General features: G+C 45.6%; 1 protein-coding gene across 1 annotated transcript in view; it reads right to left on the bottom strand.

Moving 5' to 3' along the window:
- Positions 1-15,000, bottom strand: part of lrp1ba (low density lipoprotein receptor-related protein 1Ba) — a 199,114-nt gene that overhangs the window by 112,647 nt on the left and 71,467 nt on the right. Inside the window, 7 exon segments of the mRNA XM_042702858.1 lie at positions 149-292; positions 294-354; positions 3,030-3,219; positions 11,749-12,120; positions 12,869-12,993; positions 13,332-13,444; positions 13,697-13,823. Coding sequence (XP_042558792.1) covers positions 149-292; positions 294-354; positions 3,030-3,219; positions 11,749-12,120; positions 12,869-12,993; positions 13,332-13,444; positions 13,697-13,823 — 1,132 coding nt within the window.

Below are 15,000 nucleotides of genomic sequence, written 5' to 3'. Positions count from 1 at the left end.
TGCATTCCATGGAGGTATTACAATGGCCATGCCTGCTAGATTATCTATAATAATAAAGTTGATCAAGTGTGTGTGTGTGTGTGTGTGTGTGTGTGTGTGTGTGTGTGTGTGTGTGTGTGTGTGTGTGTGCCTGTGTCTGTTTCCTTACATATCTGTGGGATCCATCGTAATCACATCTCTCGATCTTCCCCAGACTTCCGTCCGAGAAGTACAGCTTCTCGGACCTGTGGTCAATGGTGAGTCCGTTAGGGGTTGCGATCTCACTGCTGACGATGACCCGGATGTTCTTCCCATGCCAGGGTCGACCTCATGATGCAGGGGCGCTGCTCATTCCAGTTAGTCCAAAACATCAGGCTGGGACCCATGAGGAGGTGGAGGTGGGAGGTGGAGGTGGAGGTGGAGTGGAGGGGAGGGAGGTGGAGGAGGAGGAGGAGGAGGAGGAGGAGGAGGAGAAGAATCAGAAGCCATTAGCACATACAGAGAAAAGTGAAAAGAAAATATGAAGTATGATGTCTGAGTCATATCATATAAGTAGCATTTTAATGAATACGTGCGAAAACATTCTGAATGAACCAGACAGCCTGTTTCTTGACACTGTTAATGGACCCTTCTTTGAAATGACTGCATTAACTATTGGACTGGCCCAGACTGCCACCAGAAAGAGCTGAGATCCACATTCAGAAACAGAATTCTGTATTCCTTTCTTCTTAATGCCAAGCCTGTGTTAATGCACATATGTCTCAATCATTCAACCTTCCTCACCCTATCAGACTAAACACAGCCCCTGAAAGAGAGTGTGAGATCTACCCTCGCTGAGTCAAAAACAAGCTATTTTTTTTTTAACTGTCCAGCAGGAGTCTTGCCATTGAATATGTGGTGTATTAGTAAAGTAGAACGTGTGTGTGTGTGTGTGTGTGTGTTGTGTGTGTGTGAGTGTGTGTGTGTGTGTTAAATGTGCGCTGCAATGATTTATGCTGCCCGCGTAAAATAATGAAAATTCTTGCATTATTCAAACAATTTAGCTGTTGTAGGGAAATGGAAATATGTTTCACTGTGACTGAAATTCCAAAGGCAAGGATAGAACCCTTAAGGAGCTTTGAGAATAAACAAATGTAGCATAATGAATCACCACCCTCAACAGTTAATTACTCTATCAAGCTTAGAGGAGCCAAGCCTACATCAATTACAGGAATTTATTCCAAGGCGTTCTGTTTTTTCAGTGTTTGAGACGCCAAAACACTATTTTCAGTTCATTCCTGTCAAAGCTATTAGAGTTATTGGACAGCAAACACACGTTTGAACGTGAAGGGCAGTGAGAGAGAAGTGATGGGGCACACACACACACACACACACCCCTCCAAGGGGGACGACTGAGGGGTTCTGGGGGCAGAGATGGGACCTTAGGCGACCTGCTGCTGAAACAAGCTTCCCCAGATAGTGCCTGACTCTGGGCCAGAAGTGGGCCAGAAGCGGGCCAAAAGTGGGCCAGAAGTGGACCAGAACAAGTTTACACTGTCAGCTGTTATCTGTGTGGATCTCGCCACATGTGCTGTCTGGCTCCTGTTCCTGCCGTGAGGGTGGCACTAAGACACTCCTCGGCCTCGTGTCAGGGGCCTGGAAGAGAGACACTCTTCCTCGGACCACTTTTGCTGTCACAGCCTGCGATGGATCCCGGGGTGCATCTGACTCTGACAAAGGGTCTCGGGAGCAAAAGGAGGTCAGAGGAGTGAGAACTCAACATCACCCATAAAAAGCCTGCGCAGCCGGACGCAAGACCACTGTGGATAAGCACGGATTTGCCATTGAGCTCAAGAGACTGAAGATTTTTTTCCCTTCAGAAACTGACAGAATCCTTGTGTTCTATTTATTCTCAACTGCCTGCCAACCTTATGGATAAGCAAGGATGAAGCAACATGCCATTACCATCACTTTCACAGCGACCCAGATGCATGAAGGGATAATTAAATCGATAGATGCTCACTGTGGTCAAATGTTCGTCTAACTGGCTGTTTACTTGAGTGAGCTCTGAAGCCTCCACTGTGAGTCTCACGAAGTTTACTGACATCAGGGTCATTCCTATTTGAAATATTGCAAAGCCATCATGCAAGGCAGGCAGGCAGGCAGGCAGGGAGGGAGGGACATGAGAGTGTCACTCTGTATGTGGTCTTCCATCTAATTGCTGAGACTTAATTACTGAGATGTCACCCTGTCAACGGCTCTTTTGGATAGAGAGTCACAAAACTCGCAGGCTTCACAGAGGGGTTTAAGAGATCCCAGCTGTCAGGGCCATGACATGGAACATGAAAAGCTCCTTTGTAGGTAAAGTGGCTCACTTGTGTGCCACTCCGCTAAGCACTGGCATCAAACTCCAATGGGGACATATTAATGGGCACATTTCTGCTGGCTTGTAAAACTACTTAATCCACTCAATACATTCGATAAGTGTCATAATTCCCACCAAGGAAATCATTTTGAAAAAAAAAAATATAAAAACTAATTATTCTGATTTGGTATTTAAGTTTTGAAGGATGGAGGGCTAGCTTGTGGGACAGACTGGGAAATATAGATGAAAAGAGAGAGAGAGAGAAAGAGAGAAAAAGGGATTGATGGACAGAGAAATAGATAATGGAAATAAGAGATTAAATGAGGCAAGCAAAAAGATGAAAGAAGGCTGAGAGGTCAAACTTTCAAGAGAGATAGTTAGAGAGAGAGGGACAGAGGGAGAGAGAGAGGGAGAGAGGGAGAGAGGGAGAGAGGAGAGAGAGAGAGAGAAAGAGAGAGAGAAGAGAGAGAGAGAGAGAGAAAGAGGGCAGTAAAGAGGTGGGGAACAGGTGGATGAGAGGTCATATTTTTCAGAAAGAAACAGCACATGAGAGAGAAAGACAGAGAAATAGAGAGATAAAGATACAGACAGAGAAAGACAGAGAAATAGAGAGATAAAGATATAGACAGAGAAAGAGATAAAGGGAAAAGAGGAAAGTACAGAGGAGTATAAGGGGGTTAGGGGTGTGGAGTGTTTGTGGTCCTACTTTTGACACTCGTCGAGGGCGAGCACGTGCGGGTGGTCGTCCTCGGCCATGATGACCACGGGCTCCTTGGTGAAGGCGGCGTGGGGCCCGGGCTGGATGGTGTGCCTGCTGATGGTGGCGCTGGTGGAGCTGGTCCAGTAGAGCGTGTCCCAGCCGCGGTGGTACGCCAGGCCCTCCACCGACCCCACGTCTACCAGGAGAGGAAACACAAAAAACACAACGTGGTAAACCACATCCTCAACCAAATCTATCTCTATCGGGAGAGGAAACACAAAAAACACAACCGTAAACCACATCCTCAACCAAGTCTATCTCTATCAGGAGAGAAAGAAAAACACAACGATAAAACAAATCCTCAACCAACCCTATCTCTACCAGGAGAGGAAACACAAAAAACACAACGTGGTAAAACCACATCCTCAACCAAATCTATCTCGATCAGGAGAGGAAGAAAAACACAGATCAGTTATTATCGCATTGGTAAACCACACCCTTAACTCTGAACCCCGAATCTACCTGGAGAGGAAGGATAAAAAAAATAGCACTGATTGGTCACAATGGCGAACCATGCTCTCAACCAACCTCACCATCTATCGGAAGAGAAAAGACAAAATAATGCCGATTGTAATGTTTATCAACGGGTAAACCACCCCCCAAATGGACAAACATACACCAGCGAAGGAAAAACAAATTCAAAAACACAGATTAGTTCCATCAGTGTTACACTTGGCCCTTAAAGGGAGGACAGCCAATAAAACAAGGAAAAGAGAGTTCCTGTCCCTCAATTTGAAGACCAAGGTGCTAACAACACAACGGCCATGGGTTCAATACTCAGACTAAAAGAGACAGTACACAGCAATTTGCCACTTTTTGAAGCATGTTTTATCCGCAACTAGTACTGCTATTATCTTCCAAAAAATGAATGTTCATGGTATATGGTCATATAAAGGACAGATAAGTACACCTGTCGTTCCAACTAGCCGCCTAGGCTATGCACTATGCAGGTTTGTGCTCCGGGTCAGACCACCCTGTGAAAATGCAAAGAAAAAGAAAACTTTCACAGAAAGACCTCAACAACCATATCGCCTTTCAAGCCTTTAATCAGTGCCAGCTGTGCCCTTGTTGGTTTTGCTTTAGCTACAGAAACTCTAAGACCAATCTTCACTGGTCTTGTGTGTGTGTGTGTGTGTGTGCTTGCCAACCTCGCTCCCTCACTTCCGCGACCAGTTCCGAATGTAGTTCCCCTGGTGTGAGGCCAAGGCCTAATGGAGTGACACTGGTGGGAGGCCAAGGCCTCAACTGATCCCAGAAGAAAGAAAGTAAAGAAACGACGAAACAAAACTAAAAACCTGACAGACTGACTGGCTGGCAGCCAATATGAATGAGTTCAGAACGGGGATAGAGGTGCACTTATTTTGCATAGGTCAATGAACGCACTGCTGAATGTGATCAATGGCCTGTCTCTATGCATTGAATAGTGAGGAAAAGGTGTTGAATTCAAATGTTGAATTGCTACATTCATGGATAGCAGATGTTTCTTTCTCCATGGGGAAGCATGTGAAAGCTCCAAGAACTTATCTTTTGGGAACCTACCTGGGAAAAGTAGTTTGAAACCCAAAATGGTATAGATAGAATCTATGTGGGAAAAGTAGTTTGAAACACCAAATGGTAAAAACAACACAACGCCGCACGACTCCACTCCACTCACCTCTTTGGCATAAATCCTTACAGACACACTACCTAACACACCGTGCAGTGAACTTCAGACCTCCGATCAAGTCCTTGGCTCAGGATAAGGTGTCACTCACTTCTAATTCCACGTTCTGGTTGGCAGGAAAGAATTTGATCAGGATTGCGCCTCAACACATGCTTATTTTTAGCAGCTCCTGCACCAGGCCCTGTGTCTAAACCATCACACGCACGTTTGCTGACAAATTCCTTCTGCTTTATGTCATGTCGTTAGCGGATGCGCTGTTCTAAGGAAACGGGCCTGTGAACGGTGTCTTGCTCTCCCACAACAGCTGTTTGTGATGCGATGACTCTGACGCGCCGCTGCGATAGCAGGTCGGAGCGGAGAGCAAAGTAATGCAGCGCAAGACCGGCTCTGCCAGCTCGCTTGGACTGAACATAACGAGGGCATGCCGGCAGAGAGGCGTCCCGCTGGACTGGGAGATAAACAGAGCTCTGGCAAGCCTGGCTTGGCAGCGTTCACCGCTTCCTGTTTCAGCAAGGACAATCGCACCATTTGCCTGCCTCTGTGCGCTGTTCAATTCACCTTAACTACATGCAAAGAGACAAACCCCTGAAATGCCACCATATATCATTTTCATCACAGAACCGGCACAAAACCTCTCCATTATCGTACATTACTTACATAATCCACTTACTGGGAGGCAAATGAATTGATCTTTATGGGTGAACGTGAAGGCGCGTGGCTTTGAAGACTAATATTGCACATCTAATAGTGTGACACAGATATGGATAGCCAAAATTTCACGAAGCAATTCATATTCATTAAAGCACCCATCGGAGGAGAGTGGCGGTGCTTTATACACCGACGTGTCTCTGATTAGCGAGCTCATTCATCTCCTGTACCCCCACCCCCCCCATCCTCCTTCTCCGAACCACACACACACACACTCACACACACACACCCGTGTCCGCAGTCTCTCAGGCAGGCTGATGGATCTCTCCGCGATCAGCATGAGGCTTGGCTTTCTCTTTACTCTCTCTATCTCTCTCTTATTCTCACTCTCTCTCTCTCTTATTCTCACTCTCTCTCTCACACACTTTCCCTCTTTATTCCGTACTCCCTCCCTCTCTCTCTCCTTGTCTCTCTTTGCAGGTGGTATGGGATGGGCTGTCTCCATGCATTATAGACATGCCCGGCTCCACTCCTTTCACCCCTCTCCTCCCTCCCATTCAGGAGGACGGGAGACGCTCAAACACAGTACCACACACACACACACACACACACACCCACACACACACACACACACACCTCTACTGATGAAAAGACCCCTGATGGAGAGGCTGGTGTGCTTCTGCACACATACACACACACACACACACACACACACACACACACACACACACACACACACACCTCTACTGATGAAAAGACCCCTGATGGAGAGGCTGGTGTGCTTCTGCACACATACGTACACACACACACACACACACACACACACACACACACACCTCTACCGATGAGGCTGTACGCACGCATACACACAGTCGAACTGACACTCACACACACACACACACTCACTCTTTCGTTCTCTCTCACTATCTCACACACACATAACCACACACACACACAGATATACCAACACACACACTCTCACAATCTCCCTCTCTGTCTCACACGCCCTCACACAAACACAGACACATCCAGAGACTTATTGTAATAGTTCTTAACCAAGTTCTCAGATGAATAAAAAATGCAATTAATAAATGCAATAAAGTTCAAAGATAATAGTGATATATATATATATAAGGTGTACTGTGTCAGATGGGCATCTTGAGTGTGTGTGTGTGTCTTTTTTCCCCTAATGTCTTAATATACCAAAAGCAGCTTGATGTCACTATAAGTAGATGTTTTGGATGATTTGAGTAGACATTAAGGACAAAAGAGATCCGGGAAAAGACCGTCACAATGCTACTCGCCCTGACAAGTTAAATCAACCAGTTGTCGATGTGGAATGAAGCTGATTAAACATGTACGTACCCACACACACACACACACCACACACCACACACACATCACACACACAGGCGATGTGATTTACAAGGTGTGTGGGGGAAGGAGGGGAGGAGAGGGGGGGGGGGGCATTACATCATTGGCTGTCGGCCATCCATCACTTTTACAGCGGCTAACGAAGATGGATCTCTCTCGGGTGGAGACGGCGAGCTGTCAATACCACACGCTGCTAGCAGCACACACCTGGCCCTGGACCAGGCCCACGCAAGGGCTGACCCCGCGATAAAACTACCAGAGGGGTGGGGGGTGGTGATGGAGGAGCAGGAGCTGTGTGTGTGGGGCGGGGGGTGGGAGGGGGTTGGGCTACATCACACACAAACACACACACACACAGCTGGCGAAGTGATTTACAAGATGTGTGTGGGAGGGGGCGGGGGGGACTGACTCCACCCTGGGTGGATGGGTGGATGGGGAGGGTGAAGGGGGAGCAGGTTATATCTCCCACCTGCCCTCAACCTCTGACAAGCCCATTACTCAGGAATTCATGAAACGCCTGTCTAACAAAGTCCCACCAGCTGTCAAAAACAGCTACTGCAACACACCAGAGAGAGAGAGAACACTACACATGCAAAAGCACAGTGGCTACAAGACAACAACAGCAAGAACCGCATAGAGAGTGAGTAGAAGGGCCTCCACACGTGCACAAAAGCACAGCCCTATCAAGATAATGCACTGCGCTACACTCAGAGATGAGAACAACAGCGGGCGCAGGTGGAGGGAGAAGAAGAAGAAGAAGAAGGTGTTATGTCTCTAGCATACAGTATTCAAGCGCTGACTTCTGATGCAAGACATGAGAATGCCAAATTGAACGGCGAGGGAGAGAAACACAGAGGCTAAAAACATATATTAAAAAATACAACTGATCGAGTTGTGAATAATGCGGCCCTCGCACCAAGGCCGGTGTGCAATCACAAGCAATACAGTAGAAATCTCAAGGCCCTTCCCTTTAGGGTCACATTATATTTTGAACTTGTGATTGTCATGTCACTGTGTATGGGCTCGTAACAGGAAAATACAGCCAAAATAAATAAAAAAAATACAGCACCGGCGAGCATATAAAACTGAACATATAAAGTCTTGTCGAGTGACAGCTTGTCGAGGCCAAATAAAGCACCATCTTCAAAAACGTATACCACACATAGTATAAACAAAGGCAACAGCCAACAACACTGATATATCTTGCTGAAGTTATGATGTCTACAAGAACATGGACAATAATGTGTAGTAGGAAACTATAATAAAATACAATTTCTTTCATTTCTTGAAAGAGAAACGGGGGAAAACAGTCAAACCATGTAGGCATCAAAAGTCATGCACTTGACTGGCTTAAGTCTTTGTACATGTCCATAATGAGCCATCAAACAAAGATAGCCTAAATTATGGAGTCCCCCATGGCTCTGAATATGGACCCCTGCTCTTCTCTTTGTAAATGCTACCTTTAGGCTCTGTAATTAGGAAGCATTTTCATTCCTACGCTGATGATACTTAAGTATAACTGTCCATTACGCCAGATACTCACACCACTATCTCAGCTTGAAGCATGCCTTTAAGATGTCTAGATGACAAACAACTTCTTGCTTCTGAATTCAGACAAAACCGACGTTATGGTCGTAGGCTATAAGCATTTGAGAGGCACACTGTCTATCCAACCTACACGCAATGGCTTCTCACTGACAAGTGTTAAGAATCTTGGTGTAATCATCGAGCTGGACCTTTCTCTCAACACTAACATAAAACAGATCTTCTTTTACCTACTTAATGTTGCTGAAGTCAGAAAGTCCTATCCTTCCAGGATGTAGAAATGCTAACCCATGCAAGACTTGACTACTGCGATACTTTACTATCTGGATGCAGTAACAACTCACTAAACCCCAGCCCCCAGCTGATGCAAAGTATGGCTGCTTGCACACTAACTAAAACTAAGAAATAACACATTTCTCTTCACTGGCTCCCTGTCAAAAGTAGATTTGATTTCAAAATTCTCCTTCTAACTTTCAAAGCCCCAGAGTTGCCAACTGTCAAGGCCTACTTGCCGTGAGAATGAGTGTTTGACCAAAACAGGTGCATTTTTTGGCGTAAGATACAATGAATTCAAAGTAATTTTTTTTTCATGCTAGCGTGAGACATGTCATGAAAGTGAATCTCACGCCAAGAGCGAACAGCCTACCTCCTGACTACATTAGCGATTTACTAGTCCCGTACAGCCCATAAAGAACTCTTAAATCTCTGTACGCAGGCGTTCTCATCATTTTCATAAATATTACGTTAGGATGTAGAGCATTTGCGGTCGAGCCCTGCTCCTTTGGACTAATCTTCCTTCCTTTATCCAAGAAACTGACACCCTCTCTACTTGTTAGTCTAGGCTTAAAGCGTTCCTCTTTATTACTCCTCATAGGTAGGAATGATGGGGTGGAGGCTCTGGCGGGAGGGCCTGCCCTTGCTGTGGCCTCTCTGCCACTGGCGTGCCAGTCTTGATGGGTATAGTCAAGCTCCAGACCATCCTCGTGGTGGTGTTGCACCAGCATGCACCATCCCTTAGTCATGCCGCCATAGGCCTAGGCTGCCAGGAACCTCTCATGTGTCCCGTCATACAATTTCTCTTTCTTCCTTCCTCTGCCATCTTTCTGATGTCTGGCTACTGTCACATGTCATTTTTAATTTGTGTACTAACTTGTCTCTCTTCTCCCTCCACATAGTGGGATCATTGCCTCCGACGCTGATGGCCGTGGCCATTTGATCTCCGCCATTATAATGATGTTTACATACATACAAAAGACAATCTATTAGAATACCTAATTCCATTCTGGCATTACTTTAGGCTCTCTACGGCGAGGTGTTGCTATGCCCTGCTTCCTGCTACCCATCCCCACCTAACAACCAACATGGACGCATTCGAATTGCCAGCCTAACTACCCACTTCTTTGCTAATAAGATCACAATCATCTGCTCATTATATTAATAGGACCCTATGCGTTCTTTATGACCCTCAGTATATTGTATGACCACTATAATTGCATGCTGGCATTATGAACACATTGTTCACCCACTGAGCTTTGAATACTGGTTCTCTCCATTTTTACCCTCTATCAATCTTGTGTATACCATGCATATACCATATTATATGTGTCATGTAATCTTGTGTATATCATGTATACATGCTGCATGCATGCACCCAGAGCACTGTTAAAATTGAATTGAATTGAAATGAATTGAATTGAATTGAATTGAATTGAATTGAATTGAATTGAATTGGAACCCTTCCCGACACAAAAGAACATTTCATTCAGGCTTGACGAGCGGGACCATGAAAAAGAAAGATTACTCTAAGATCACTCTCCTGTCTGAAAATGCATGAGGAAAACTTTCCGCTCTAGTTCAACCTCTGCACTATTGGAAAACATTTAACGGGAAAAGAACCGTGTTCTGATGCTCTTCTGGCTGCTCAGCTGTTAGTGACGCGCCAGTCTGCTTTAGAAAAAGGCTGAAGATGAAATCAATTCGCTTGCTTTTGAGAACAGGAGAAATGAGAGTGGACATTTTCATTGCACATTCCTCTCCTACCGGGCCCAATCACACGCGTGTTAAGAGGCGTCCGGCCTAAAGCAAGCAAAGACATTCCTTATGTTGCTTGCAACAGGTGATTACACTTGGAATGAAAGTGCCTAGGTGTATTCATAAAGAAGCCTTTCACAATTCAGTTACAGATCTACGGAGCAATACACCAGTCGAGATCCATCAGTCGAAGACTGAAAATATCAACCTGGTTTCTACTAGGGCTGAACGATTTGGTAAAATAATCTAATTGCGATTTTTTACCAAAATATTGCGATTGCGATTTAATATGCGATTTTTTTTTGTATCCTCTTTTTTCCCCAACAAAACGTAATGAATGATTTAAATATGACCAACACAATATTAGATACATTTAGTGTAAAATATTCTTTCCCACATTTTACATTTTAATTTAACTGCTCATTACAGAAACAAGAACAACAAATAGGTGGCTTTGCCACTGTGCATTTAAGTAATTTAAAAAAAGTCATTTTAAGTATAAACACTAGGCATGCACTTTTTAAACATTGTGTGCAAAATTTACCATCTTAAAAAAAAAAAAAAAAAAAACATTTTTTTAATCGCGAACGTTGCGGTTAGAAAATCGCGTTCTATCATATCGCAATTAAATCGCAAATGCAATTAATCGTTCAGCCCTAGTTTCTACTGGTTTCATTTCACAGGTGTTGTGCAGCAATGGCATACAATAAAGAAACAGCCATTAAAGGTCATTCCTGGCGCTGTTATACTTATATATTGCATACCAATTGCTTTCTAAGAAGACAAACCCACCTAAATCACCATGAAGGCCAAACAAGAACATTGACGGTTCTCCAGTGAGACAATCCACAGCTTTCCTTTTCACCCTCCACACCATCTATATTTGGCACATGGGGCTAGTCCATCAGGTGCCATTCAGCCCCTCCTGACAACTAAATTGGGCCCATTTCTTTCAGGAGAATAACAACAGCCATTACCAAGCTCTTAGAGGAGAGGAGACGTATATTTAAAAAGAAATGCAGCACAGCTTCTCAAATATGGCAGGTATTGATACTGTGAATCACCTGTTCATGTAATGTTTTTTTTCCAGGCAAAATATATTATAGGATCTTGCCGAGCATACTGTTCCACAAAGAGCAAACATACAAGACAAAAAGAAAAACACTGTCGGTATGTCCACGACAAGCTTGCACCACTGATCACTGGAAGACATGTTTTTATGATCCAGCGACACAAAACACAAATCATTCTGAAAGCTGCAATCGCATAAACAAGCACGGCAGCATGGTTGGGTAGGTTTCACATCACAGCAGCATAGTTTACTAAACTACTATATACACAGACTAAAAAAAACCAACAAAAGCCATCAAGCACAAACAACAAAGAAACAAAATAGCCACTCACTTTCAACAATGATTTGTCGCCCTGTCCAGTCGTCGTTGATCATCTGTATATTCCCAAAATTGACATCACTGAAGAAGATGCGATTGGTTCCTGCTGTCTGCTGCTGGTAGTCAAAAGCCAGCGCAATGACGTTCTTAAAGTAGGCCGGGTTCTCGAAGGCCCTGACCGGAGAGTTGAGGTTCCCCTCGTCGGACAGGTGGACACTCTTGAGAACGGTTCTCTCGGAGTAGAGCAGATAGCCGTGGTACCGGTGGCACCGGAGCCCGTCCTCAGCCAGGTAACCGTGGGCACAGGCGCATGTCCGCCTGCTGCCACCCAGGTGGAAACACAGCTGCTGGCAGCCACCATTGTTACGCCCACAGGGGTTCGTACCTGAGTGAGGCGCACACACACACACACACACACACACACACACACACAGACACACACACACACACACACACACACACACACACACAGACACAGACACACACACACACACACACACACACACACACACACACACACACACACACACATACACACTCGTCAATGAGCCTCTTTAACTCAGACTAATCCCTCTTCAGGAGAACACATGTTCTTTCTGGACGGTAGGGATTAGAGGAGTAGAGTGGCAGTTTAGACTGCTAGTTTAACCCTAACCCTAACCCTAGCACAAGCTACTGAGGACTGTTAGCAACTCCTGCTTTTACTAGCACTAGTAGATGCTACTACACAACCTTTACCTGCTAACGTGACTGACGATATGCGGTGAGCATGCTGGCAAATGATGACTATAGTCACATTATCTAAGTGGGTTCTACACACTGGGTTTCGTGAGTTCCCCTATGATGATGTATGCAAAGTGCTTGGGTAAGAAGCACTCTATGTAACCATGTATTAAAGTGAAACGATTTGTTCACTTATTCAGTAAAAGAGGAGATGTTTCAACTCGCTACACATGAAAGTAAAATCCCCCTTTGGCTCTTCAGTGGTGTTATTAAACACACCGGCTGCTATCTGCCATTTCAACGTGTTCACAGCTAAATGAAACAACCTCTGACAATTCGCTTTAAGTCAAACACTAGCAGGCAGTTTAGACATAAAAAGAATGAACAAGGTCATTGAAGGAAACCTCAACCTTTCTCCCGGACTTTGTTAAAAACTTTGACGTCTTTCAGGTTGACTCCGAGGCCGCTTCGGATGGTCTGTGTGTCGCTGGCGTCACTCTTGGAGCCGCGGCGGATAGAGCCGTCGGCATGTGCCCTGCCCAGGAAGAAGGAGGCGAGGAAAAGGAAGTTTGACAAGAGCCAATCAATGGCCCTCGACTAATTAAAATCGAAGAACTCATTAAAACAGAGTAGACAGCTGGCCTGACAGAAGGTGGGGAACCTACCCTTGCGATGACATTGAGCAATTTGAATAGGAAATAAGAAAGAAAAAAAAACACAAAGAGCCCCTCTTTCTCTCTCTTAGGTAAATTACAAAGCTTTCCTGCGATTCTACTGGTAACCTTGTGTGGAGGTGGCTAATCCTACAAGGTTAGAGGAGCTGGTTTCTGGGCCCCATTTGGAGAGAGTAACATTTATGGAAAAATAAATTACCTGTCAGACCAGTAGACGTAAGCCCCGAAGACTGCCACAGCAAACATATCCGCATTGCTCGCTGACAGTACAATCTCTCGACTCTCGCCGCTCTCAAGGTTGATCCTCTCTATCTTGTCACGGCGGGCATCGCACCAGTATAATTTATTTTCCTGGAATGCAATTTGGGAAATAAACCTCAGCAGGAGGCCAGGCGCCTTATCGCCACATTTTATCAACAAAAAAAAATAATGAGGGGGCAGGGGGTGGGATATGGTTTTGGGATCTGCAAGGATCAGAGGGAGGATGGAGTGCTGAAGAAGCATCTTTTTTGGTGGGATGGGGGCGTAAGGTGGGGTGGGGGGAAGGGGGAGGTGGGGTCATACCTCATAGTCGATGGAGATCCCGTTCGGCCAGGTGACACCAGTGTTAACCAGCGTGGTTTGATCGGATCCGTCCAGGCGAGCCCTGGCGATGCGAGGGGTCTGGCCCCATTCGGTCCAGAACATGAACCTGCTCCAGAGGCCAGGGGGGAGACCAGGGTTAGAGGAGGAGACCAAGGTTAAAGGAGGAGACCAAGGGTAAAGGAGGAGACCAAGGGTAAAGGGACGACCAAGGTTAAAGGAGGAGACCAGGGGTTAGAGGAGGAGCTTTCCCTGCGTGTGCCCCTGCTCCCTGCCAGGGACGCTCTCCCCCGTGCCTCACAAGCATGGAGGCAACACAACATACATCGGCACGGTGCTGAGCACTGAATAATAATCCGGCTCGTTTCTCATACGCCCTGTTTGTGAAGCACACCGAGGAAATTGTTTGACTCATTCACAGCGAATCAAGATTCCTGACAAGTAACATTCTCATTTCTGGTTAATCTGATGAATGATTCAGCCTTTCCGTTTTGTTTTTGTTTGTGTTTGTTTGTTTTTCCACATGCACATTCATATGAAGTCATTGTCTTTGTGTTTTGTGTTTTAAACACGGCCATTCAACTTCCTTCTCCTGTCTATTAGGTGAGCCCTTCACAACCAGCTCAATGCAAATGTCGCAGAGAAAAACGAAAGATTAACACGGCAGTTACAAGGCTCATGCCAACTTTTCTCCAACAAAGACTTCATCCTATATTTCACCCATGGCATCTCCAGGGCACCAGATCATTACCAGCGTGGTACAGACGGGGGAAAGAGCCCCCAGCGTGCTCCAGCTAATTACATGCGAGCGCTCTGGCTCTGTGTCACTGGTGTCAGGAGCTCCTATGCGTAATGGGGAGCTTTTAAGGGGATTTGAGCTTCTTTACTATAATCCCTGCTGCAGCCCCCTCTTAAGTCACACAGAAAAGGAGCCATTGTTGTTCCTCCACTTCCCCTTTCTATGTCCCTGTTCTCACCGAGTATGCTTCCTTGGGTGATCTGACCACGAGTGGACAGCTCTGAGTACAGGCGTGAATGCACTCATTGTGCGTTGAGGATGCATTGAGATCCACGGCGAATGAGGTAGACTAGGCAGGTACCTGGTAGAGGTGCATTTGGTCTTTGCAAAAACAGAGATGATGGGACGTGCTTATTTGCGTATAGAGCCGGGTCCAAGATCCAAGAACAAGTGGTCAAGCGAGCCACGTGGATACAATCAAGCGATAACCGTTAATTCAAAGTTCTTATAATTCCAAAAGACGTTGACAATGGATCTATTTTTTTTG

Source organism: Clupea harengus, chromosome 21, assembly GCF_900700415.2.
Source record: "Clupea harengus chromosome 21, Ch_v2.0.2, whole genome shotgun sequence".
In the NCBI taxonomy this organism is placed as follows: domain Eukaryota; kingdom Metazoa; phylum Chordata; class Actinopteri; order Clupeiformes; family Clupeidae; genus Clupea; species Clupea harengus.
This window is presented reverse-complemented; position numbering and strand designations above follow the sequence as displayed.